Genomic DNA, 26,083 nt, shown 5'->3' with positions numbered 1-26,083 from the left:
TTCATCCCTTTTCATGTTTTTCTCCTAATCACTTACCAGCACCTAAGTATACTCAGTATATTGTTCACTTACTTCGCTTATGGTCTGTCTCCTCCACTATGATTTACATGCCACGAAGGCAGGGATTCCTGTCTGTTTTGGTATCTGCTGTAACAAGTGCCCAGGAAAGGGTAGCAAGCAGTCCTAAGTACCAATTGAATAAACAAATGTCTCCTTTCTATTTTGGGCATAGGGTATCCAAACAAACTGCGGTATGAAGTCATGAAATCCACACGAAGGCTACACTTTCATTTTCTTTTATTTGTGGCACTAAAAGACCAACAGTAGAGACAGTGTGGTGTGACAGCGATTGGCTGGATGCCCTGGCCGCCCTGGGGAAGGTGAGTGGCGTTCATCAGACAACGCAGAGCAGTTTCCGTCCTACGTGACGCCCGGCTCTGAAATCGTGAAACATTCGAAGGATCTCACCATATTTGTTGCCTCATTAAGACAGAAATTTTATTTCAGGAATTCCTCTTGATTTCTAGTAATCTCTTCAAGAGCTTTTTCTACAGCCGTAGTTGACCTCTAAGATAAATACCAGAGACTGGGTGCTGTGTGCTATGAAAAGGCTGCTACGTGATCCACAGCAGCCATTCACCTGCTGGGCAAAAGCATGGAGACCAAACCCACACTGTGAAACATCAGCATGAGTTTGATCTGATCCGGATAACATGCAGACACCCAGCATCCACGCTTCTGCCCCGCAGAGGATTTCTAAGGCTCCCAGGGCAGCCTCCAGGCTCCGTGCTCAGCCCATAGCTGGGGAGGGCTGCGCTACATCACAGCCCGCTGGGGGACAGCCATCCAAGTGGGCACTGCCATCCTCTCCAATGCCCTTCTGATCTCAGCCAACACCTCAGGAAAACTCAGACCTGCCACGTTCATACATCACGTTTGATTGTTATTCTGGGTGATCGTGGTTGATTTTGAATAGACTGAGTTGGACAGATCATGGTCTGCCACCCTCCATGAGGTTTTCACCCCAAATGTTTGAGGAATAAGGATCCAATACTTTCATTACTCAGTGAAGTCACCTTTGAAAAAGCCTCCCAACTCTTTTTTCTTACATCAAGTAGCATATGACATTCAGATTGTTTCAACTGATTTATATATTTTCCCTAGAATTCAGAAAGATTTTCAACAACTAAATGGCTTTAAGCATCTACATGTGGTAAGTCTCCAAGGTCCACAATCGGTCTAAGGCATGATTCTTTCCACTTTGTCTATCGATGTAATTAAGTGTGTTGGGCTCCAGCGTTTATAGTCCCATTCACCTGCCAACAAGAACAGTTTATTGGCAACTTTAAATATTCAGAGGCAAATACATTTCCTTGGCACAAGCCGCGTGGCCGAGGGGCATCCCCATCCCTTTGAACCGTGAGACAGACTGAGAGTCAAGGAGGCGAGTTTGGGCCTGGAGACCAGGAAGCCTCCAGACCCCTATGTCCCTTGCCGGGTGGTGCTCGTGAGTGGTCAGCATCCTGCAGGGGGGTCTCTGCCACGATCGCATCTTGTTGCTGAGTCACACGAGCAAGGGCACCTGCAGTGGAGAAAGAAGCACAGTTTTCTCAGGGTATATGCCCAGTAATTCAAAAAGGGTCATGTACCAAAATGTTCATTGCAGCTCCATTTACAATAGCCCGGAGATGGAAACAACCTAAGTGTCCATCATCGGACGAATGGATAAAGAAGATGTGGCACATATATACAACGGAATACTACTCAGCCATAAAAAGAAACGAAACTGAGCTATTTGTAATGAGGTGGATAGACCTAGAGTCCGTCGTACAGAGTGAAGTAAGTCAGAAAGAGAAAGACAAATACCGTATGCTAACACATATATATGGAATTTAAAAAAAAATGTCATGAAGAACCTAGGGGTAAAACGGGAATAAAGACACAGACCTACTAGAGAATGGACTTGAGGATATGGGGAGGGGGAAGGGTAAGCTGTGACAAAGCGAAAGAGTGGCTTGGACATATATACACTACCAAACGTAAAATAGCTAGCTAGTGGGAAGCAGCCACATAGCACAGGGAGATCAGCTCGGTGCTTTGTGACCCCCTAGAGGGGTGGGATAGGGAGGGTGGGAGGGAGGGAGGGAGATGCAAGAGGGAGGGGATATGGGAACATATGTATATGTATAACTGATTCACTTTGTTATACAGCAGAAACTAACACACCATTGTAAAGCAATTATACTCCAATAACGATGTAAAAAAAAAAAAAAAAAAAAGAACCACAGTTACTCAGGGCACGACGCGGAGCCCAGGGCGCAGGTATCCGGGTGCTGAGGACCTGTGTGCCAATCTCTCCTTGCATTGTTCCTTTCCCAGCACAACGAGTGTTTACGCTGTACCCATCAAACCTTTAGCCCCAAGGAGAAAACTCTCAGAAACACAAACAACACGCCTGAATGCTCTCAGGGACCTGCTACTGCCTTCAGGAAAGAAGATCGGGAACTGCTGGAGGGTCTAAGATGTGTCTGCAGGTCCCAGAGCCGTCAGCCAGCCCCAGCCCCGGCCCCCTCTGAGCTCCCTCCCAGCCTCTGAGTCTGTTAGGGGTCCCTCGTCTGGGCTGGTCTCTGCATGTGGGGTTTCTCCTTTGGGGATGCCCCTTTCCTGCTGGAAAACGAGGACTCCTTCTTCAAGAAGCATTCAGACCAGCTCTTGGCCAAAGGCATTCCTGCTTCCAGTCCTGGGTGGGCAGGTCCGATCGCCCCCTCGTGTGGTGGGTTACCTGGCCTGCCATGGTCTCCCAGCAGCTGTGTCTCTCACTGCTGGCGTGGGGACTCTGGGGCTGGAACCACGTCATCCAGCCCCATCCCGTCCCCAGGGAGCAGGACTTGCTGCGTGCCAGTGAGTGGGGGCGGCTCCAAACCCACACGTTCCCAGCCCACTCGATGCGTGAGCTCACCCTGCCACTCTGAGTCCAGCCCTGCATGCTCCTGGGATGCCCAAGTGCAGAAAACGTGCCTGCAGAATCTTGAAGGAAACAGTTCTGTGCCTCTGAAGGCCAAGGCGAACAGCATTTTTAAGAAAAGCGACAGATTCATGTGAAACCACGTGAAAGGAGCACTGGATTTCTCACTGTGGTTCCACCGAGCTCAGCACATTCTCAATGGAACAGCGCTGGGAGCTGGGCATCTAGTCCTACTTTTCAGTGTGTTATCAGAGCGAACATCCAAGGACCCAAGCGGATTTCTTATAATGCCAACACCACACACCACCTGGAATACTTCCTGTGCACTTACAGTGTGTCAGGTACCATTTCAAGCCCTCCACGAGTCTCATCGCGTTAAAACTTCAGCTCGACTCAATCACTGACGCATTACTGCCATTGTCAGCACTGTGGGTACGGCCTCTAATATAACGACGGGAGAACCGGGGTGTAAAGCGCTGTCTCAGCCTGAACCAAACACTAGGAAGTAGCCATCCCCAGCGGGCTCATCTGAGAAGAGGACATGGCCCCAGGCCACGACCACGGCTGCAGGGTTCCACCCGCTCGCTTCTTACGAACACATCGGCCCATCAGTGTGTCCTTGGCTGCAGCGGCGTCCACACCAGCTGAGCAATGAAACGGGATGAGATGTGGAGTTTGGGGGCGTGGAGAGAGGAGACTGGGCCTGCTGATTTGGATGGAGCCCATGGGACACACACGGTGGACGTCAAGGAGGGCACGGAAGATTCGTGTCCGATGCACAGGGCAGCTCAGGATGGAGGTGGGATTGGGGGCCAGCGGTCCGGACGGTGAAGGGTCTGCCTGGGAGAATGAGGAGATTTGGAAGACAAGAGGTCTTGGGACTCTGTCCAGGGCCGCATGCAGCCTTGGGCAGAGGAGACTCTGAACGTGGCCAGAGGGGCAGGGGAAATGGGCAGCGCGCTTGCCGAGCCACGGGGAGCGCGCGTCCACAAGGATGCACGTGGTGACAGCAAACAGTGCAACGGGAACCGTTGGTGGGAGCCCACGGGGGCCCCCAGGGTGGGAGACACAGATGAGCTTATGTTTAAACATTATGTCAGTTACGTTTTCAATGGGTTTTTCTTCAAACTCTAGACACCTTTAGCGGTGAGGTACCTCTAACTTCAAAACGAAGATTTTAATTGTCAGTTTGGAAAAGCACAACCCGTTTGCTAAAGTATGTCCAAGAAACAGGGAAAAGAGTGTGCGTGCTGGACAGAGAAGAACAGTTTGAGCCTGTTCTTGGAACGTGCAGCCAGCATCCTGTTAACAGTACGTTTATCCCATTTCCTGACCTCTGAAAAGGGTCAGGAGAATAAAGGGCGCTATTCTTGCCTCCAAGGGCACTAGCAGCATTGTGACCTTGACGAGGGTGGTTCTGAGCGTGGCCAGGAGGAGGCCGGTGGGGAGTGGATGCTGGGGAAATGGAGCAGCACAAGTGGGCAGGACATCTAGAAGCTACAGTGAAGGAAGCAGAGAGCTAGGCAGTGGTGGGGTCGGGTCCTTGGGAGGGGGAGGGAATTTTAAAATGTATCTTGACTGTTATTGTTAACAAATTCATTGATATATGATAAACTGCACGCATTTAAAGTGTAAAACTTGGTATGTTTTGACATATATTTATTTATTTTTTGGCCTGGCTTTAGTTTTGGCCTGACTTCTTTCACTCAGCATAATTATTTTGTGATTCATCCACGTTGTTGCGTGTACCTTCCTTTTATTGCTGGGTAGTAATTCATTGTATGGATATACTGACTTTGCATCCGGGCTGGGCGAGTCTCAGGGAGGGGGTGCCCCCTCCTTCCCCGGTAAATGGGGATGATGGGATTTGCACTACAGACCCGCCCGGTGAGGCTCGAGGTACACCTCATCGCGTCGTCACCAGCGCCACCATCACTTCATCTCATCCCAGCACCAGCGTCCTGGTGGCCGGGATGAGATGACAACTGAACGGAGGTTTGGGGGTGAGGCAGGAGATATCCTGCACGCCTCGGTCACCTAAAGCCTAGCCCGACTGGGAGAAGCCACTTCCAGAAGGCGGTTCCAAGTTGCTCAGGTAGACTTGCCAGGACACAGAGGGGTAGTACGTGGGGCTGTGACCCAGCGAGGGGAGCTACAGGGCAGACGAGTGAAGGAAGCGGGGGGGCTGGACATCCCCTGCTCTCCTGGCAGCGAGCCCGCTTCACACCAGCCTGGCAACCTGAGTGTCGCTGGTGCAGAACACCCGGGCTGGGGGGTATTTGAATCCCTGGCTGGTTGAGACCTAGAAGGTGCTCTCATCACCACTGATAGCAACAGGATGGCTGCATGCAGATTGTAAAAGTTCTCAGTGAACGAAGAAAATATCTAGGAAGGAAAAGGAGAACTCCTGAACTTTGGTGTCCAGAAGGAAACTGAAGAAGGACAGCCTTAAAAAGCTCTGACTTGGACAATTCAACAAAGACAGCTTGGTGATGGAATTGCCCACGAGGTAGCCTAAACCACACCCATGGCCATTACTGTCAACCCAAGCTTAAAGCCACACTGGTAAGTGGTCGCCACTTAGGTTGGGGCAGGGGAGCGTTCTGCTGCCCAGCGCCCACTCACGTGACCCGTGGACCTGCCCCGGGATGGGTGGGACCCAATTCAGGCGGGCAAGGAGGACAGCGGGCGCCCCCTGGAGGCAGGAGGGCGCACTGCAAGGCGCAGCTTGGAAGAAAAACACTGGAAGGGCTCCTGGCATCCCAAAGGTTTCAAGCTTCCTGAAAGATTCTTTCTTATTTTGGTTGGACAAGAAGAAAATCAATGAAGGGACAAAGCTTGCAGTTTGAGGCCAAGTCAGAAAGCTGTAAAAATATCCAAGTTTAATTTTGCTTCCTCACCTGCCAAGGAAAATGACGTGTATACGGAAAAAGGTAAAATGAACAGTGGTGACAGAGGGCCGGTGTCCAGGGGAAGGAAAGAAGTTGTCAGGGAGCGACAGGATTCTCTGTCTCAGGTCCCTTCTTTCTACCCAGACAGACGAGTTCCTGGGGGGGGGGGGGGGGCTAAGGGATTCCCAAGGGACCCAGCCATGCAGCTGTCAGCCAGCTTTGCAGAACGGGGGCGGGACCGTCGGCAGAAGACCGGAGATGTCCAGAACTTACCTTATTCTCCAAATGAAAAGAAGGTGGTTTCTTCCAGCGGGAAGTGGATTCTTGGCAAGTGTATCACGATTATGAAATAGACGAGTTCTGAGCACGGGGACCCCGAGTTGCCCTCGGCCACTGGCCTGGAGAGCCAGGCAATATGGTGGCAAAGAATGGGCGCCCTCTCTGCCTTCCCCCAAAAGATAGTGACTGAGCACCCACTCTGTGTCTGGGGCTGTGCAAGGTGCTGGGACCTGTGGGAGCTCATGGTGTTGCAGCAGGGCAAGCATCACACAGGAGTTACACAGATCACGGCTGAAATTAGACCGCGATGCGGTTATGAGGGGAAGCGAGGTGAGGCTCTGATGGGGAACCTCCTCCAGCCTGGGGGCTGGGGGAGACCTTCTGGGGGCTTGAGGTTAATCCACGACGACTGGGGATTAGCTGGTAACACTAGGAGCTGAAACGTTTTCCTTCCAGGAATAGGGAACCGCACCCATGAGGGCCCTGAGGGGTCCCTGCAGCGGTGACAGGCATCCCTGGGTTCCGCCTGCAGGAAACACAGGTCTGTATAGGCAGGAGGGTCTCAGCGCAGCAAAGACAGAACTAACCTGCCTGCGCCTCTGAGCTCTCCCCACGTCACTGAAACACATCAAAGGTCTACACTGTGCGTTGCCGAGCCCAGCACGGCCTAGAGTTGCTGCTGCTGAGCGTTCTCATGAGCTAATCCGCAGTCACAGAACTCGGGTTTCTCTCGCCCATGAGGGAAGATGCTCAGGTGTAGAAGAATAGACTCTCACTGCTGCTGCTGCTTTTCCGTCCTGGCTCAGGGGCTCCCCGGGCTTTGACGGTGATGGTGTCACATGTCTAATCACTTCTCACAGGGTCTCCTGCCAAGGCCAAGTGCCAGGACACACGTGTGATCTGAATCAGTTAATTCCTGGGGTGGGAAAACGCACACCTGGGAGGGCCCGGTCGTGGCGTGCCCACCACGGGGCTTAATGAGGCATTTCCCAGAGGCGTCCGCCCGTGCCGGGCTGACGCGGAGTCTGGCTGGGCAGCGGCACTGACCTAGTTAAGGCCTGGACGAGGCCCTCAGGACATCTGTGCCCCACTTTCCCATCTGTGGAATGGAAGCCGCAGACTTTCAGTCCAGGAAGGTCTGGACAGAGGAGATGCTCGCTCTCTGCCCTCCTTGGAGGAAAGCTAGGACACACGAGGAAAAGGGCTTGGGGCTTTCACCAGGTCTCTAACTTTGTGAGATGTCCCTAAGGCCAAGGACAAACCCCCAACCCCTCTTTCTCTCCTGGCTGAGGGTCCCCCGGGGGCACAGACAAGGCTTCATTCATCTCTCCATCTCAAGCAGCTACTACAGTCTCTGGACCCTGGTGGGTTCTCAGGAAATGCTTGCGAAATGAATGGCTGGACGTGTGAATGTGTTAAATATAAACACGGATTGAAAGGGCACTTGGTGTCCATTCCAGGCCCTCTGAAACAATGCATTTAAAACAGACCGACAAAGGCTGTCCAGTGCACACAGTTTCACCATGAATGAGAATGCAGGATGGAGCGGAAGGCGGAAGCGGATTCTGGGGTCCATTTGAGCCCTGCCCCCAGCAAGGGAGGGCAGTGTCCACTGCGGAAGCGGCAGCGGACAGAGCAGAGCTGAGGATGCTGTTATCTGGGGCTGGAGGGAAGACAGAGCGGGCAACGCCTCTGATAACCGCAAACACGGAGGCGGGGGGTTCAATTCACACTGGGCAGGGAGGTACACAGACTTCCGATCGCCTCGAAAAACGGCCAACTCACTTTTTTTTTTTTTTATGTGGTACACGGGCCTCTCACTGTTGTGGCCTCTCCTGCTGCGGAGCACATGCTCCGGACGTGCAGGCTCAGCGGCCACGGCTCACGGGCCCAGCCGCTCCGCGGCATGTGGGATCCTCCCAGACCGGGGCACGAACCCGTGTCCCCCGCATCGGCAGGCGGACTCTCAACCACTGCGCCACCGGGGAAACCCGCCAACTCACTTTTAAGGTGATGATTCCTCCTACATCAAATCGACCCTTTGGTCTTGTAGCGTAAGCAGCATCGTCACCGACGCAAAACGTATGTCCAGGGAAGGGTGAGTGGCTGCCCGCTTTAGCAGTGAGTCCCTTGCCTCTGCCAGCTCTCCTGGGACAGCCGGATGCCCTGCTTCTCCTGGAGGAAGACGCCTGGAGGACTCACGCACTGCAGCCCCCCACACCACCCGGCAGAGCCGGGAACACCCCTCAGTCCAGGACGCTATCCTGGCTGCACGCATCCTGGAGCATCACTGAACACCAAGGATGAGGGGGCCTCTGCTCGTACTGAGAATCCACACCGCTTGGACCCAGGAGTCCCGCACGTGGCTCACTTTCCTTGAGGTTATGCAACTTTAAAAGCCCAAAAGGTGAAAGAAAGCTAAAGAGGCAAAGCTCAAATGACTCGAGGTGTAAATGCCGTAACACATCCCAAACTGCATCGGCTGCGAAGCCACAGAGACCTTCATGGCCAGCGGCCTGCAGACAAGTGCCGCCTAACTAGACTCCTCAGAGAAGGTACAGTTGGCCCTGGTCACCTGGATCGCACGTGTGTCCCCTGGTGTCACAGGTCTGCTGTTCCAAACCAATAGGGAGGGCAAGGCAGTCGCAGACGAGGTCAGGTGCACACCTCCAGGAGGACAACCATTGGTTCCAGGTGAGGCTGGCCTGGCCGCACCTGGGTGTCCCTGATGGAGGCTGAGCTGAGGCTTCTGGGTGGATGGACTGTCCAGGTCCTGGCCTCCGAAGTCACATGTCCTTCAGCAGGTTTTACGTGGCCCTGAGATGCAGAGTGTAAGCAGGGGAGAGGGGAGGGGGTCTGGGTCGCTGTGTAGAGCAGTGACACAGTCCTGTCACTCAGCCCTTAGGCCTCTAGGTAAGATGTGGTGCATTGGGTAGGCAAAGGGACAGGGTCTCCCAGGTCACCCTCATCATGCTTACTCAGGCCCGGCTTGCAGCCCAAGGGCATCAAAACCTCAGACGCGCCAGACTCACTGCCTCACCCTTCCCAGGATGGGTAACGCAGGTCCAACACTTAGATTAATCCAAGAAACAGTCCAAACGTGGGGTTTTGACTGCCATGTGAAGCTGCAGCCACAAAGCTGAGATCCAGATGAGCAACGGCCTCGCCTCAGCCCCCCTGGACCTTTCCTGCGGGCACTGCCAGGGCCGCGCTGCCCGCTGTGTGGATATACACACACACACCCGTCTGGGTCCCCACCCACTGGCCAGCAGGTCTCGCCTGGTCCCAGCCCCTCCTACCACTGTCCTTGTGTTTCTCCCCACTTTCTCTCTCGTGGCACAAACAGCTTCCGCTGCTCTTCTGGACAGTTCCCAAACTTGTTTTTTAAAATTATTTTCTGGAAGGCATGGGCACACGTTCTAAGAGAGAGAAAGCCTGAGGCTCAAGGTTGCAGTGGTGGCCTCTTCCCCGCTGTGCAAGCCCAGGCAGGCTTTGCTCTCTGGGCCCCTGATCCACACGACTCCTGGGAGGTGGACAGAGTAACAGCTATTTGAAACGACCCAGAACCAGCCAATGAGATGGTGTATGTGAGAGACGAGTACAGCCTTCATGTAATCACAGTCAGCCTTACTCAAACTGTATCAAAAGCTCAAACGATGTGGATAATTATCCCAAACCTCAACGTAAAGTGACGCGATAAATACTAGAAAATTGCAGATGAGTAGGCTCAAACCCCTGAAAAATCTGACTCAGGATGTAGATGTCCTGTGGTTCTTACTTTGAAACAGTGTTTTAGAGACTCGAAATCGTTCCCTCAGACCAGCCAGACCATCAAGGTTGATAACCAGCTGTGTCGCTTTGGATTCTCTGAGAACGACCAGCACTTCCTTTTTCTTTTTTTTTTTTTTTTCCCGGTACGCGGGCCTCTCACGGTTGCGGCCTCTCCCGTTGCGGAGCACAGGCTCCAGACGCGCAGGCTCAGTGGCCATGGCTCACGGGCCCAGCCGCTCCGCGGCATGTGGGATCTTCCCGGACCGGGGCACGACCCTGTGTCCCCTGCACCGGCAGGCGGACTCTCAACCACTGCGCCACCAGGGAAGCCCTTTTTTTTTTTTTTTAACTGAACTATAGTTGATTTACAATACTGTGTTAGTTTCAGGAGTACAGCCAAGTGATTCAGTTATATATGGATGTATGTATATCTAAACTATACAGGTATTGTTTTTCAGATTCTTTTCCACTATAGTTTATTACAAGATATTGAGTAGAGTTCCCTGGGCTATACAGTAGGTCCTTGTTGATTATCTATTTTATATATAGTCGTGTGTATCTGTTAATCCTAAATTCCTAATTTATCCTCCCCCCCACCTTTCCCCTTTGGTACCATAAGTTTGTTTTCTATGTCAAGAGTCTGTTTCTGTTTCATAAATAAGTTCATTTGTATCATTTTTTCAGATTCCACATATAGATGATATCATATGATATTTGTCTTTCTCTGTCTGACTTACTTCAGTTAGTATGATAATCTCTAGGTCCATCCATGTTGCTGCAAATGGTATTATTTTATTTTTTATGGCTGAGTAATATTCCATTGTATATATGTACCACATCTTCTTTATCCATTCATCTGTCAATGGACATTTAGGTTGTTTCCATGGCTTGGCTATTGTAAATACTGCTGCAATGAACACTGGGGTGCATGTATCTTCTCGAATTAGAGTTTTCTCCAGATATATGCCCAGGAGTGGGATTGCTGGATCATATGGCAGCTCTATTTTTAGTTTTCTGAGGAACCTCCATACTGTTCCCTATAGTGGCTGCACCAATTTACATTCCCGCCAACCGTGCAGGAGGCTTCCCTTTTCTCCACACCCTCTCCAGCATTTGTTATTTGTAGACTTTTTGATGATGGCCATTCTGACCCACGGACAGGCACTTACTTTCAATTGATATTGCAATGTGCTTGGAGGAAAGAGGTTGTCTCAGGGTTGAATTCCAGAGCTGTCTTCATCAGAATCCACATGGTCCATTTATTAGGACACTTATTTAGCCATTCACCCCAATTTCTTCACCTTTCCCTCATTCTATGTAATAAAAGTGCTAAGTTCATAAATACATAAATTCTATAGAAATGAAAAAAAAAGTAAAGAAAACCCAAAAGCCCTCAATAATACTTAACTGCCCTCCCCTCGCCCCCCCCCCCCCCCCCCGTCCAAAGGAGAAAGTGTGAAACTGGCTGCCATCCAGTGCCATGTGGTTAAGCACATTTGCTTTTTCCAGCATCCTGAGGCTGGGCTGTGCTTTCAGTGATGAATTGCCCTCAGCATCCTCCCTACGTGATGTCTTGGGTCCCTGTCGGGGCCACAGCACACAGCATGGATGCCTCTCCATCACATGGACACGCTCTGGGGCTGACCCGGGAGCCATGGCCGTGGCCCCAGGAACGCTCCCAGGCAGTGGTGCTCAGACCGCTCCTGCCCAGGGTGGCATCACTGGGCGTCCCGGCTTCAGCGAGCAGTACCTTGAGGCCCTAGGCTCCTCGGTGGGAACCCTTTTCAGCAAAGCCTGCCGCCCTCTGTGGAAGTGGCCCACCGGTCTCGTGGGTCAGCTGCTCTCTTTCAGACAAGTGCAGAGTGGACATTCTGTGCCCAGACTGACCCTGTCTGGGTCCAGCCCTATGTGAACAAGGGCCAGTTACTCAGGTTTTCTGAGCCTCATTCACTTTCTGTGTAAAATGAGGATAATCTTAGTACTGACCTCTTCGGGTACATGTGAGAACTTAAGCTTAGGATCTGGACATAGTCTCTCAGAAAATAATACCTGTCACCACCACCCTATTATTAGCCTAACTCCTCCACCCACTAGAAACAGGCGGGGAGAGAGGGTCAGTCCATGCACAGAATCGTTTTGGAGTTAAAGGAGATCTCAAAATCCATCTGGCCCAAAGCCCCTTTCACTTTGGGAATCCTACTTCGGACGCCACAAATTCCACCGCTTTCAGGGGCTAGGTGGGCATAAATGTACAGACCGGCATAAGACCAGATAGAGGAGAAGCTTTAGAAAAACCAGAAACGTGTGCTCTGCCAAGGGATGTCACAGGCAATAATTTTCAAAATGTACGCCGGCGAAAGAAAAAAAAATTATGAAAGAAAGAAGGCAAGAGAGGAAGATGAATTAATTAACCATTTATGCTGTCTTCTGGACCCCGGCTGGAGGCCATGAGTGTGGTGCAGGCCCTTCAGGATGCATGACAGGTGGCCGTCCTGCATCAGAGGCAGCCGTGGGTGGTGGAAACGCGCGCAGGGGTTAGGAGTGCACTGGAGCCCTCCCGGCATCCCAGGAGCCAGTTTGGCAGCGACTTCGCACCATGCTGAGCGCGCATCTGCCCACGCGAGCGCGCACGCGCAGTCACGCATCCTCACCTTTCTCAACCTCGCGGCCCCTGTGCCTGAGCGGATGGCGTCCATCAAGGCCTGCCTGGCGTCCACTGGGTTGCTGAGGGGGCCCGCGCTGGACCTGGACGCCGTCCGGGATGCGGTGGGAGCCTGGGTGACCGGAGGGGACGGGGGCGGCGGCGGCGGCAGGGCGGGTGGGGACTGGATCCCAAGGTCTTCTAGCCCCGGGGGTTCTGCCCCGGGTGCAGACAGCACGGCATCGCGGAGGCTCTGGAGCTCCTCAGAGGCGGAGGACGTCACCTAGCAACGAGACGGTTAAATGACAGTGTCCCAAAGGACACTTTCCAAGAGGTGGCCCAGGGTCTCTGACCGTGCAGCCAGCCCAGGGGGCGTGTCTGCTCCCCACCCCCGGGCTTTCCTGGGGGCTGGGGTGTGTGGCAGAGACTGAAGGCAGGGAGGAGGGCTGTCAGTCTGGCCCTGCTGAGGCCCCTGCCCTCTTGCCTCACCGTGGCGTGTCTGGACAGACCCCCAGGCCACACACCAACGACCAAGCGATGGGGATGACCCCTCCTCCAAACACGGAGGGGAAGGTGTCCGTTCCGCTTTTCCTTGGACTCTGGCTCTGGAAGCTGGATGACCCTCTGCCCCCGAGCTCCAGTCCAGGTGGTCCTGCAGCTGTGCCAGACCAGCAGCTCCATCCCTGAGTTGAGACGCTGCCGCCTCCCACTGCTGGGTGATCGAAGCCCTGAAGCCAGGCTCAGTGTCCCCGGAATTTGGGGGAGTGCACAGAGCTAGCTGTGCAGGGAAGACGTACACGTTTGGGGGAGAGGGGGAAGTTTCTGTGCAGGGGCTGCCCTGCAACGCCTCTCCTGCGGTTGGTGTGGCTACTCCGATGATGACTTAGCGTTGCTTACAAAATCGGGGGTGGCCCTGGCTGTTGCAGCATCCCCGGGATCACTGGGGTGGGGGGGGCGGCTGTGGAGGCCCCTCTTACCTTCCTCAGGCTGCAGGTGCCACTGTGCCCACGGATGGCTGCCAGCAGGGCTGAGCGCTCGCTGTCTGCCTCTGTGTAGGATGGTTTCTTCGGACCTCCCTCTGAGCCGGGTTCTGGAGTCTAGAATATTTATTAATGATGTCAACACATGTCACTCAGGAGACGGGGGGAATGCTGACGGTAAGGCAGGGCAAGGAAAACCCATAGTTATCAGTTCAGACCTACAGGGTCAGTTTCACAGTCTCTGTCTGTTAGAAGGTAAAATTATCGGGTTGAGATTCTGGATTGACCTCACGCTATATATACAAAAATCAAAGGTTATATATTTGGGGTAGCACAGGGTGATCGCCCCTGAGTGTCCTATCCCTCCTGTTACTGGTCCTAGCTTTCCTGAGCAGATGTGTGCCTTTAAGTCCTGCAGACCTGGATGAGAAGCCTGGGTCCCCACTAGCTGGCAGGGTGACCCCAGTTTTCTCAGTGGCAAAATGGAGGACAGAGTTCCCAATCATCCGTGTTGGCATAGTTATTAAATAACATTTGCAGGATGATAAATGCCTATGTGGGGGCAGGTGGGGTAGAACTGTCCCCAAGGTTACTGAAGAATGACAGCCCACCACTGCTGAAAGGGCAGGGCGGTGGGGAGCAGGGCCCCAGCCTGACCCTCCATCTCCCCCTCCAGGCTCGAGGACCAGTTATGGACGATGCCCCCTGCCCCACCCCCCTGCGACCAGGTAAGGGCTACGTATTGGCGACATCTTTCCCCAGGGCAGTCAAAAGCCTTAAAGGCAGTGTGGATGAGCCCAAACCCATCCGTTTGGGCCCCTTAATGGTTCTATTCAAACAACTCTGGAGGCAAGGAGACAGAAATCCAGGTAAAATTAAGCCTGTGCATTCACCCGCATCCCTAGCCCGGCACTCCTTCCTCCGATGCCACCTTAAAGTCTGTGTCTGGGTGGGTGTGGGGAAGGGCCCATCCCTGAGGCCCGAGCCCGCCGATGACTTCACCTTGCGAAGCCTGTCCTTCCCTCCCGCCGAGTGGATGGCTTCCATGAGGGCGCTGTGCAGGGATGTGTCTTTCGGGGCTGGCCTCTGGACCACAGGTCTGAATTTCTTCTTTGGCCCAAAGATACTGGCTGGCAAGGTACCATCGGCTTCAAGTACATCTGTGCTTGACAAACCCGGCTTTTCCTCCCATTCTGGGGGCTCCCGTCCAGCGTGGCTACTTGTATCAGACACACTCGGAGAGTGAAGAGGCTCTTTGTGGACGGAGACCCACCTGGAGCCATTCACCAGGGCACAGCCTGGAGTCTGATCACCTCCCGAGCGAGCGGGAGGGGGGCTCGTGCCGGCCGGCTGGCACTTGGGATCAGATGCCGAGCTGGTCCTGTGTTTGCCTGGGCTTTGCTCTCCACTGAGACCACAGTTCTGTCCCACGGCAGCCTGATCCCTCTGGGCAGCTGTGATTAGTGGTCCATGGGAAGTTCTGCGGATGCCAGTGGGACCGTCTTGAGTAGATAGCTTCCCATAAGGGCTGCCGATTTGCCCTCCGGGATGGGCCCCTGCTGCCGATTCGTCCCCACTGTGACGCACGCCTGCCTCTGGGTACAGGCTGGGGGTGGTGCCATCCTTCATCATGGGAGGTCGTCCAGTTGGCTCGGGCGCTCTGCCTTCACATGTCCTCTGGGCATCACCAGGCTTCCTCCCCACGTCAGTGTGGACTTTCGGGGTCCCTATCCGCTTGGCAATGGCAGAGGCCACGTACTGGCTGGATGTTCTTCTCTGAGGTTTGAGAAACGGGACGTCTGCGGTGTTAGCTGGCACTTTCAGGGGACAGGCAGCTGCTGGGACTGGCCAGCCTCTGCCCTCCTCCAGAGGTCTCCCGTCTTCTGGGTTGGGGGACCGGGGCCCGGGCAGTGTCGCTTTGGGGTCTGGGGAAGTGGGCTCCACTCTGAGTCTGCTTTCTTGAGGTTGCGGATTCGTGGGCGTGGTGGGGGTCTTGGCCCCCTCTGTGGGCCGGCCAGAGTGTTTTTCTATAGAGTTGGACCTCCAGAATTCTTTGACTTTTCCAATGGGCGGGGCTTCTGCTTCCAGAGTGGGCGACGTCGGGACTATGGTCCTGCCGGCATTCGTGTGGGGACTCACCAGGTTCCCCAGCTCGTCGATCTTGATGGCACCCGTGGAGAGGGATGCTCCCCGGTCATAGCATTTCATCTCTGACTTTGGAGGGACGATTTTATACGTTGTGAGGCCATATTTAAGCCCGTAACTCCCCCCTGGGTGTTGGCCTCGATACCACGGCGGTGGTGTCCAGACGTCATTTTTATCATCTCCTTCCTTTTCCTTCCCTGGCTGCGTGCTCACCCTCCTGGGGGCCAGGGTCCTCCCGCCATGAGCAGAGCCGGCCGCCTTGCCTTCCTCCTTCGCGTTCAGGTCGTGCGTGTGAAGCGCTGAAGCAGAAGTTGCCTTGGGCACCATTTTACTGGGAGTCGCATCCTTCCAGGTGTCGGTCGAGGCCACTCTGATTTCTCTCCCAGGGTCCTGGGAAGGAGCGGGTGAGCCAGGCCCCGCCGCCCTCCTCTGCCCGTGCTGCTGGCTGTGCTCGGCCTGGCACGGCGGCAGCTGGGCCTTCTTGCTGGCTGTGCTCCCAGCGTCGAAGGAGCCAGCGTTGTTGTTTCTGTTGGTAAATGCCCCCGAGTCCACGGGATCATCGAGAACCTCCCCTATGAATGTCACTGGGATTGCCTCGGTATCGCCGTCGGGGATGACGGTGCCTTGCGGGCAGCGACCGGACATGCTGTGTATGCAGTTGGTGAGGAAGCTCGAGTCGGTTTCATAGCTTTCTTCGATTTCTGCAAAGAAGCACAACACAGGTCACAGATGGGCACCGCTCGGACAACTCCTATGCCCCCTATTCAGTGAAATTGCACCCCGACTTTGATTTCTCGGGGGTGCCTTTGGTGTAAGTTATTTAAAGTGTCATTTTGGGTTGTCATCTACACATGCCTGGAACCAGTCTCAGCTTGCGTGACTCAACAGAGGACCTGTCTGCCGATCTGTGACGCCTTGAGGTATCATACAACATTTTGCCGGTATCTTCACTTACATATTGATCTCTAAGTCCAAGCCCTCAATATACATCACCTCAAGGCAGGGTGGGAAGGTGGATTTGGGGTTTTTTACTTTCATCTTTTTCTTGTTCACTAGGAGAACCACAAAATCTATGGGACAACTTGCTCTTGCTTTGCTTATTAAGAGGCAGATGACTAAGCCTCGAGCCCATCAGAATTAGCCCTAGAGGATGCAGTGAGCCCCGTGGGCAGAGCCAGAGGACACACTAAGGCTGATTAAGGTTTCTCAGCCCTGTCAGCCCCACCTGAGGACGGAACGCTGAAAAGCAAGTCAGACGAAACTCTGGGTCAGCTCTGGAGTCTGTCTCCTTCTTCTTGTTTTGTTTTCTTTGAAGGCACAGCCAATATCTACTTCCTCATTGATTTTCACTTGTGCCTTCGTTGGAAAGATTTCCAGTTTTTACTGAGCTGATCTGCATCTGCTTTGGCCTTACACTATTATTTCTCCAATATATGCACAGAATCGCAGTGCTGTGAGATGCCCCACTCTAAGAGGGGTCCCTGTCAACACGCTGTGTTCTGCGTTTCCCTTTGAAAGTCAGGCCACATATTAGCAAGTAACAGGGTTGGAGGTTTAATAAACAGCCCTGTTTGCCTGTGTGGCACCCAGTGTTTCCCTAACTTATTTGAGGACTGGAGAACTTTTTTTCTGTTCATGCGTATGGAAGACTTTCATGTGCAAAATCAGTATTACTCAGAGGAGGTTTTAAGCAGCTGCTCAGACGTTTCCTCGGGACTGTGCAGCATCCCAGATGCAAGGTCCCCTCCAGGGAGCTGTGCTCACCCGTGTGCTAAGCCCCCAGTCTGGGCCTTCCTCACACGGAGCTGCATTCCCTCTGCAGACATCTTCCCCATGTGGTGACATAAAGTTCAGTCAGAGAAGATAACCCTCAGAGCGCCGGCCACAGGGGGTAAGGTCCAAGCAGGAGCAGGTGGTGCTTACCTTCCAGCTCTTTGTCCAGTTCTGCAAGGGTTTTCTGGAACTGGCCAGTCATGAATAGGTCTTCATCCTCATGTGAGGCTGGAGCAACTTTTCCACTTCTAGGGAAGACCAAGGAGAAAGGGAGAGCGTTCGTTTATCTCATTATTTACGTAATTCACTCTTTTCTGGAAATACCTGAAGAAGGTACAACTCAAGTCAAATTCTTGCAGTTCCAAAGGCGTTGGACTACTGCTGCCCTTGGACCTACTGGGACGCAGATGGGGTGTGTGTGTGTGTGTGTGTGTGTGTGTGTGTGTGTTGCACAGTGATCACCACCACTACAGCAAACCTCAGGGCAGCAGGGACACTGGGGGCAGCCCCCCCAGCCCATCCCCCTGCCCAGGCCCCCCAGGGTTTTAACTGGAGGGGGAAATGCCCACAGCGGGGGGCCACACAGGGCCCCCTGTGTCTCATGCAGCCTTCCCACGCGGGGACCTACTTGGGGCTTTTTTGCCCAGATCATCCTATGAGAACCCTCACAAGCAGATATAAGGCAGTTAAGGTCCTTATTGCTGCTTCACAGGGAGGCAACCGCGTGAGCTCAGGATGGAGCAGCCCAAGCTCACGGGGGTTCCAGAACCGGGGAGGGCTGGCCACGTCTGTATCCAGAGGTGCCACATGGTGCTGCCACCCGGGCATCCAGGGAGATGTCCCCACCCCACCCCCCCCAAGGAGAACTGGACCTTCCTTATCTGTGTCCCTGGACAGCGGCATCCACAAGACAACGGCTGCCAAAGCAATTTGAAAGCAGCCTTTGCAAAGGCTCTTGTCTCCGTTTTCTTGCTGTGCCAAGAACAGAGACACATATGGGGTGATTGTCCCTCTTCAGTGAAAGCTGAAGGTCTTTCCCGCTGACCGTTAAAAATCGAGGACCGATTTCCATCATTACTAATCAGGCCGAGATAATGATGCTTGAAATGTGCTTTGTACCATCCTCACTTATGCAGCAAAGTCTGTGCTCTGATAAATGAATCTTTCTTACTTGGTGACCGTGTCCCTTTGGAGCCAGGAAGTGGCTTCCAGACCCGTCTCGGCTAATGTCCTCTGACACAGCAAACAAAGAGCGTTGGCCGAGATCTGTGTGGCCGGGGACCAACTAACAACGACCCGGGAGGCTCAAGGCTGCGTTTCCTGTTGCTTCTGCCCCGAGACTTAATTGAATGCATTTACTAAACTTGTGTTTTTCTCTTTCATGGAATGTGGTGGTTTAAATAAATCTCATTTAAATATTCAATAAAGTGTACGGCAGAGAAAAAAATGGAAAGGGCTCTATAAAACAGTGTTTGAAATGGAAAACAGAACACTTTTCAAATGCTGGCTCCTGCTTTAAGTTGTTTAAAGTCCAGCCAAACAAAATTATATCTGTACTTTTCCTTCAAAGTATTTGCCTTTCCTTCAAAGTATGCAAAATCACACTGTTCCATGGGAACAGAATGATATTAATAAGAATTAAAAACTGTAGCACAGGGAACTATACTCAGTATTCTGTAACAACCAATAAGGGAAAAGAATCTGAAAAAGAATATATATATACACACATATATACATGTATACGCATATATATTCACTTAGCCGTATACCTGAAATTAATACAACATGGTAAATCAACTACACTTCAATAAAAACTAAACTAAACTAAAATAATGCACCCTTTGAAGAAAAAGAATTAAAAAGTAATTTAGAAGTTCCACTGATGATATTATTTCATAAAGCTTCAACTGGAGAAAGAAGATCACCCCAAACTGATGACAGCTCCATGAATCTGAGACTCTCACACTTGTTGCTCCTGGTGTTAACTGGAAAGCAATGGGAATGTGTACATCAAGAAGAAAAAGCATAGCTTTAACTCTGCAGGAACTTTGGTTCATTAGCCTCGCTTTTGATAATTTGCCTTAAGAAAATAATGTTATGGAAGGAAAAACATAAACACCACCATGCTCATCATATTCATGGGGACGTCTCTACAGTGTCCGGCGGGAGGGAGTCCCCTCCGTCACTGCATCCTACGATGACCATGACATGTAGGTGGAAACACAGATCACTGCTTAAGCTGGCATGTCACGTGAAGAAATCAAGACATACAACTCCATACAGGATGGTCATGATGATCGAAAAGTAACCTGTGTCTGTGGACAAGGGTGAGGCAGAAATCTAGGCACCATCGCCAACCAGTGTGATTTGTTGAAATGGATGGATTATAGCAAATATTTTATACTTTATTCTTCTGTGAAGTATGCTCATTTGGGTACAAAGCAGCTTGATTGATAAGGCAATGTTTGAAATGGGCAACATCTAAAATGATCCTTTGGTCCTCTAATGAGTACTAATTCTTTTATGAAAAGCAGTTTACATGTGTGTGACACCATGCCCAATACACATGGCATGTTGTGTTTATCATTTTATCTTGTTCCTGAGTACGTAGCAATCCATGTGATGATCCTAAACCAGTGTGTGACAACCCTAAATCCTCAAGGAGGCGCTGCAGCAAGGCCTGAGCCAGCCCTTCCCCACGCTCCTCCCACCCAGGCTCTGGCCTGAGCCGCCTGGTCTAACCATCAGTGGCCAAGCCCCAAGCTCAGGGCTTCAGACCTGTTCTCTGCCTGCCCGTCTCACCTCCTGTCCAGGCCCCCTTGTGAAGTCTGGGGTCTCTACACCACGTCCTCTTCCCTCCACCTGGCTCAGCCTTCCTGCCCACCCCTTTCCTCCGTCTGCCTCTTGTACACATCCCAGGTTTGTTCCAGATGCTCAGCTTCACACTCCGCTGACACACCCCACCCACCTCTCACCTGACCTTGCTCTTGACGCCCCAGTGTGGACCTGGCTCCCCGGGGCCTTGCTTGTCCAGGAGGAGGGAGTGGACACATGACAGAAGCCACCAGCCTTGGGAGCGCTGTGGAGGGAGGGAGCCCAGGTCCTTGGCCGGTGCTTCTCCCAAGGCTGGCGAGCACCTTCGGGGCGGGGCAAGGCCAGGCCTGTGGACCACTTGGCTTCTGCAGCCGGTGCCTCTCCTGATGCGGGATAGGACCCGCCATACTCTGGATTCTGGGCTTCTGGGTCATTTGGCAAAAGCCCAAATCCGTGTGATGTATGTATTATGCTTTCCAATGTACAGCTTCAGGAGAGGGAGATTTAGCAGAATTTGCTTTTCCTTCCTCACCCACCCCATCCACGTGTCCTCAAAGGGCTGCCGATGGACTACAGCTATTCCTCTCTCCCTGTAACAGCCAGCTGGAAGCACTTGGTCCCTGGGCTCGGAGGGCAGCTTCTGTGGGCTCAGCAGGAGGGCCCTCGTGTGTGCCCCTGCAGAATCACAGCTGGCCAGAAGCATTAGCACCTCCTTTTAGCTGAAAGTCCACTGTGCAGATGTTCCTTTCCCAGGCATCATTCCTCACGCCCAGCACACACCCCAGTCTAAGATAGACGGTTTCTTATGGACAGTTTGTTTTGGTTTAAGACCAAGGAAATGAAGGACAAACAAGCAGCACAGGCGTGCCGATACCAGCTGCACGTGCTGGATAAACATCACCGCGAGCCTGCCCTCCCACGGAGGGTCACTCTGCCAAGGCCACAGCCACGGACAAGCCACCACTGCCTAACGTCTGAGGCTCAGCCGGCCTCAAGCGGGAGTCTTCCCAGGAAGTGGAGCAGCCTCGGGGGGGGGGGGGGTCTGGCGATGGCCTCACCCACTCCCATGGGAGAACTAACAGCAGTCACGAGAAATCAGTACCCAGGCAAATAGGTGCTTTTTCATTAAAAAAAAAAATTTGTATGAGAAAGAAAAAAGCACGGGCTGATTCTGCCCCATTCCAGCACATCAAGTCATTTTTCTTTTTGACGTGGCTAGGAAAGTTTCTTTAGGTAATTTACCCAATCGCAGAAAACAAGCAAAGTCTGAGAGGAAAAAGATGTCCTTTTCAGGTAGCAGTTCAACTGCTGATGACAACCAAACCAACCCATGCGATTTCAAAACAGTTACCTGATAAACGAAAGGTAAGAAGCCTGGGAAAATAGATGGCTGATGACAGTAATATGTGCTTAACTTCCCCATTCCATGTACAAATGGTGCTGTATTTATAAAGCTTCAGAGTTCTAGAACAACAGGGTCCAATAGAAATGTAATATGAGCTACACATGTAATTTAAAATCTTCTTGTAGTCACATTAAAAAGGTAAAAAGTAAGCAAGATTATTTTTCATTAAATACTTTAATGTTAATTTTCCTTAACTTTAATTAGTATACTTTAACTCAACATTTAACGCAAATTATAATCATCATTTCCATATAATTAATATAAAAAGTTCATTTTTTTTATACGTTTGGTGCAATTGCACTCTCACAGCACATCTCAATTTGGGCTACCCATCTGGCGGGCTCAGTAGCCAAAGTTAGCTGGTGGCTACTGTACCTATAGCATAATTCTCCAAAATCTTAAATGTTTGTAAATACTCCTTTGTTAGCGCAGTTACGAAGTTTCAGGGTTCTGAAAGGTATTAAATGTTTCTAAATGCTCCTGCGGGCACAAAGTTCCTGTAGTTACAAAATTGCAGGGTTCTAGAAGGCATAAACTATTTCTAAATGTTTCTGTGGTCACAAAGTTCTCATAGTTACAAAGTTTCAGGATCTAGAACATATAAAATGTTTCTAAATGATGCCAGAGTCACAAAGTTCCTTCCTCGAACTACAAAGGGGCAGAGGTCTAGAAGGTACAAAACATCTCTAAAGGCTCCTAGGTCACAGAGCTCCTCTGGTTACAAAGTTGCAGGGCTGAAAAGCCAGGACCGGAGCCCAGCTCCTCCACCCATGACCTGCGCGTTCTCAGTTTCGTAAGCGTCTTGAAATCATCAGCCCTGCAGATAACGGCGGCACAGCTTCTCACTTCCACAGCCCTCACGTCCACCACTCACGGACAGGCGGGGGCTGAGAAGGAGCTTACGGATGGCCAGGCGGAAGGTGGGCAGGCAGCGGACAATACAGGGAGACGTCTTTCCCCTGGAGAAGCTACAGTTTCTGTCTTTTGAGGCTCTATACATGATTTCAGTGTGGTTCTACTGTTAAAAAAAACAGAGCCTGTAACCCACTTACCCAATCTGTCTCATTGACTCCTTACAGCATTTCTGCGGAACTAGTGTCCCCCAGAGGGATCCCAGGACTGGGAGCTTCACAGTATTGATCACACACAGTGTGATACACAGATGGATAAGTCGCCTGATTACAGCAAGATTGCCTTCAGGATTCGAGAGTTTAGAAATAGTGCTAGTCTCACCCCCATCCACCTATCGGTACACAAATATGAGCATATGTTCTTTTCAAACACACATGTTTAAATAGTCTAATGAGGCAGATGGTCAGAGGTAGACACAGGTTATAAGGATTTCCAACAAATCAAGTTTCCATCCTTCCTCAGGCAGTTTTAAATAAACAACACCACCACCAACAATAATAACACCAGCCATCAATTTCTGAAGGCTGGCAATATGTTAGCCATTATTCCAAGGGGTGGTACTGTAGATCTCGATTGTACTGACAAGAAAATAGAAGTGAGAGGTCAATGCCCCAAACTACAATGAGGCACCACCTCACACTAGTCAGAATGGACATCATCAAAAAGTCTACAAATAACAAGGCAAGGGTGTGGAGAAAAGGGAACCTTCTTACCCTGTGAGTGACAATGTAAATTGGTGCAGCCATTGTGGAAAACAGTATGGAGGTTCCTTAAAAAACTAAAAATAGAATTACCATATAATCCTGCAATCCCACTCCTGGGCATGTATCCGGAGAAAAACATAATTGGAAAAGATACATGCACCCCAATGTTCATAGCAGCACTGTTCGCAATAGCTAAGACTTGGAAGCAACCTAAATGTCTGTTGATAGATGAATGGATAAAGAAGATGTGGTATATATATACCATGGAATATTACTCAGCCACAAAAAGAAAATGAAATGATGCCATGTGTAGCAACATGGATGGACCTAGAGATTATCATGCTAAGTGAAGTTAGCCAGACAAAGACAAATATCTCATGATATCGCTTATAAGTGGAATCTAAGAAAAAAAATGATATAAATGAACTTACATGCAAAACAGAAATAGACCCAAAGATATAGAAAACAAACTTGTGGTTACCAAGATGGTAAAGGGGGGAGGGATAAATTAGGAGCTTGGGATTAACAGATACACTATTATATTTAAAACAGGTAACCAACAAGGACCTACTATATAGAACAGAGAACTACACTCAATATTTTAATAATAACCTATAAGGGAAAAGACTATGAAAAAGAATATATATATATATATATATATTTATATGGACTTCCCCTGTGGTGCAGCAGTTAAGAATCCCCCTGCCAATGCAGGGGACATGGGTTTGATCCCTGGTCTGGAAAGATCCCACATGCTGTGGAGCAGCTAAGCCTGAGTGCCACAACTACTGAGCCTGTGCTCTAGAGCCCACGAGCCACAACTACCGAGCCCACGTGCCACAGCTACTGAAGTCCGCGTGTCTAGAGCCTGTGCTCTAGACAAGAGAAGCCACGACAAGGAGAAGCACGTGCACCGAAATGAAGAGTAGCCCTGCTCGCCGCAACTAGAGAAAGCCCACGTGCAGGAACGAAGACCCAACGCAGCGAAAAATAAAATAAATAAATTAAATAAATTTTAAAAAAGAATATATATATATATATATATATATATATATATATATATATATATATGAATCACTTTGCTGTGCACCTGAAACTAACACAACATTGTAAATCAACTATACTTCAATTTAAAAAAAAGAAGTGAGAGATCAAGTCATCGGCCCAGGGCACCATCACCAGCAATAGGCAGGGCAGATATGATGCCAGGCAGTCTTCACATCGTGTTGCTCTTTATGTATTAGGAGAGTTGGCCTGGGTCATACACGAAGGAAAGATGCAGCTGGAAGGATATCTTTCATGGGTGACACAACTCCCACCCAGGGCAGGACTGTGTGGAAGCCACTGCTAGGTGTCCCCACCATGAGGGACAATCACCACATGGGCTGAATTCTTCCTGAAGGAGATCATTGAGTGGCTGTGCTAACTTTAGAGGAAGACTTTTGGAATGTGATGTCCCACTTACAGGGTCAAGTTTGAATTGAGGGCATAGATTTATTTTGCAATGAAAACGATAATTGGATCTAATCGAAGGACTTGATGGAAAACATGCCATTTTCAGATCACAGCACACAAAACGCACGCTAATCATTCCCAAGCCTTCACCCTTGCTCTCTTTAGAAGACTGGTATTTATCCTTGAGCCTTTTCAATTCAAAATCTTGGCTGTCAGGGCATTCGATGGAGCCCAGCCAGCGCTGCCCTTGAGGAAGTTGGAGCCGTGGCAGCAAGGCGCAGAGCCTCCAAATTAACTGCATGAGCAGGAGACGTGCACTTTGCCACTAGACCGAATAGTTTAAGAAGAACGCTTTCAGCTGAAGCCAACCCCACAGACGCTCTTTGGACAGGCTGCAGGAGCTCTGGAGCAAAGAGTCCTTGCCTCCAATTTGTCAAAGTGGGACCCCAGGCAATCCCTGCCAAAGAAGTCTGGATGACTTTGCTATCTGCAAAATAGCAGATGGCAGAGAGAGGAGAAACAGCCCAGCAAACTAGAACTTTACAGACCTTACAGACTGGGGTCTTTGCAGGTCACAAAGGTTCTTCCACTGTTCCCTCCAATACTGAGTGAATCTCCGAGTATCAGAGGGGTGGCGATAGTACAGGGCACCCTGGCAAAGTTGAAAACCACAAACACTCCTTATTTCCCCTGGGAACTGGCGCCACAGTGGAGCTTCTGCGAGCTGAGGGTGTCTGAGACGGTTGGGGAGAGCTTCACCATCCATCGGAACCCATGTCCCATTCGGAGAGACCTAGCCATGCCCGTCATGGCAAAGGGTAACTTCTGCTCTTGAGCCTCTGGCGTCTGGCATTCCAAGGATGGAGAGGTCTCACTGTCACAGCCAGGTCCTGGATCATCACAGGAAGAACACCCCTCCTGGGAACACAGATGCCACCTTAGGATGAGCTGCAGAATCCAGGTGTCAGAACCAATGCTGGGCAGAGCCAGGAGGTGGATTCAGGGCCCAGCAGTAGGCCCCAAGATCAGGGTGCCAGCCCCTTCAAGTGGCCTCCCTTTCTAAATGTGGTCCAGGGGCATCCATCTCAGGGTACAGGAAGGGAAGAGCTGGCAGGCTGACTGAGTACACATCTGCCCTGGTCACCAGGCCTGTCCTCTCCTGGGACAGCAGGGTGTCAGAAACCACGTTCTTTGTTACTGTGTCTCTCAGTCACTGAACTCGTGTGCCCCTGGGCAGTGTTCCGCTCCGGGGCCCTTTCCAGGTGGCCGAGGTCAAGACCACACCTCCATGAACAGTGGTGGGCTCTGCTCTCAGGACATTTCAGCTTGATTCTGGGCTACCAGCCCC

General features: G+C 51.3%; 1 protein-coding gene across 1 annotated transcript in view; it reads right to left on the bottom strand.

Annotated features, from left to right (window-relative positions):
• Positions 1-12,020: 12,020 nt before the first annotated feature.
• COBL (cordon-bleu WH2 repeat protein) overlaps positions 12,021-26,083 on the bottom strand; it is a 245,674-nt gene continuing 231,611 nt past the window's right edge. The window contains exons 12-16 of the mRNA XM_060108816.1: positions 17,596-17,693; positions 14,530-16,373; positions 13,525-13,644; positions 12,319-12,830; positions 12,021-12,102 (exon numbers count right to left, since the gene is read on the bottom strand). Of these exons, the coding sequence (XP_059964799.1) occupies positions 12,021-12,102; positions 12,319-12,830; positions 13,525-13,644; positions 14,530-16,373; positions 17,596-17,693 (2,656 nt within the window). The remainder of the gene's footprint in view (positions 12,103-12,318; positions 12,831-13,524; positions 13,645-14,529; positions 16,374-17,595; positions 17,694-26,083) is intronic.

The sequence above is a fragment of the Mesoplodon densirostris genome, chromosome 9, assembly GCF_025265405.1.
Source record: "Mesoplodon densirostris isolate mMesDen1 chromosome 9, mMesDen1 primary haplotype, whole genome shotgun sequence".
Lineage (NCBI taxonomy): Eukaryota > Metazoa > Chordata > Mammalia > Artiodactyla > Ziphiidae > Mesoplodon > Mesoplodon densirostris.
Note: the sequence above shows the minus strand (reverse complement) of the source record. Positions and strands in the feature narration are given on the sequence as shown.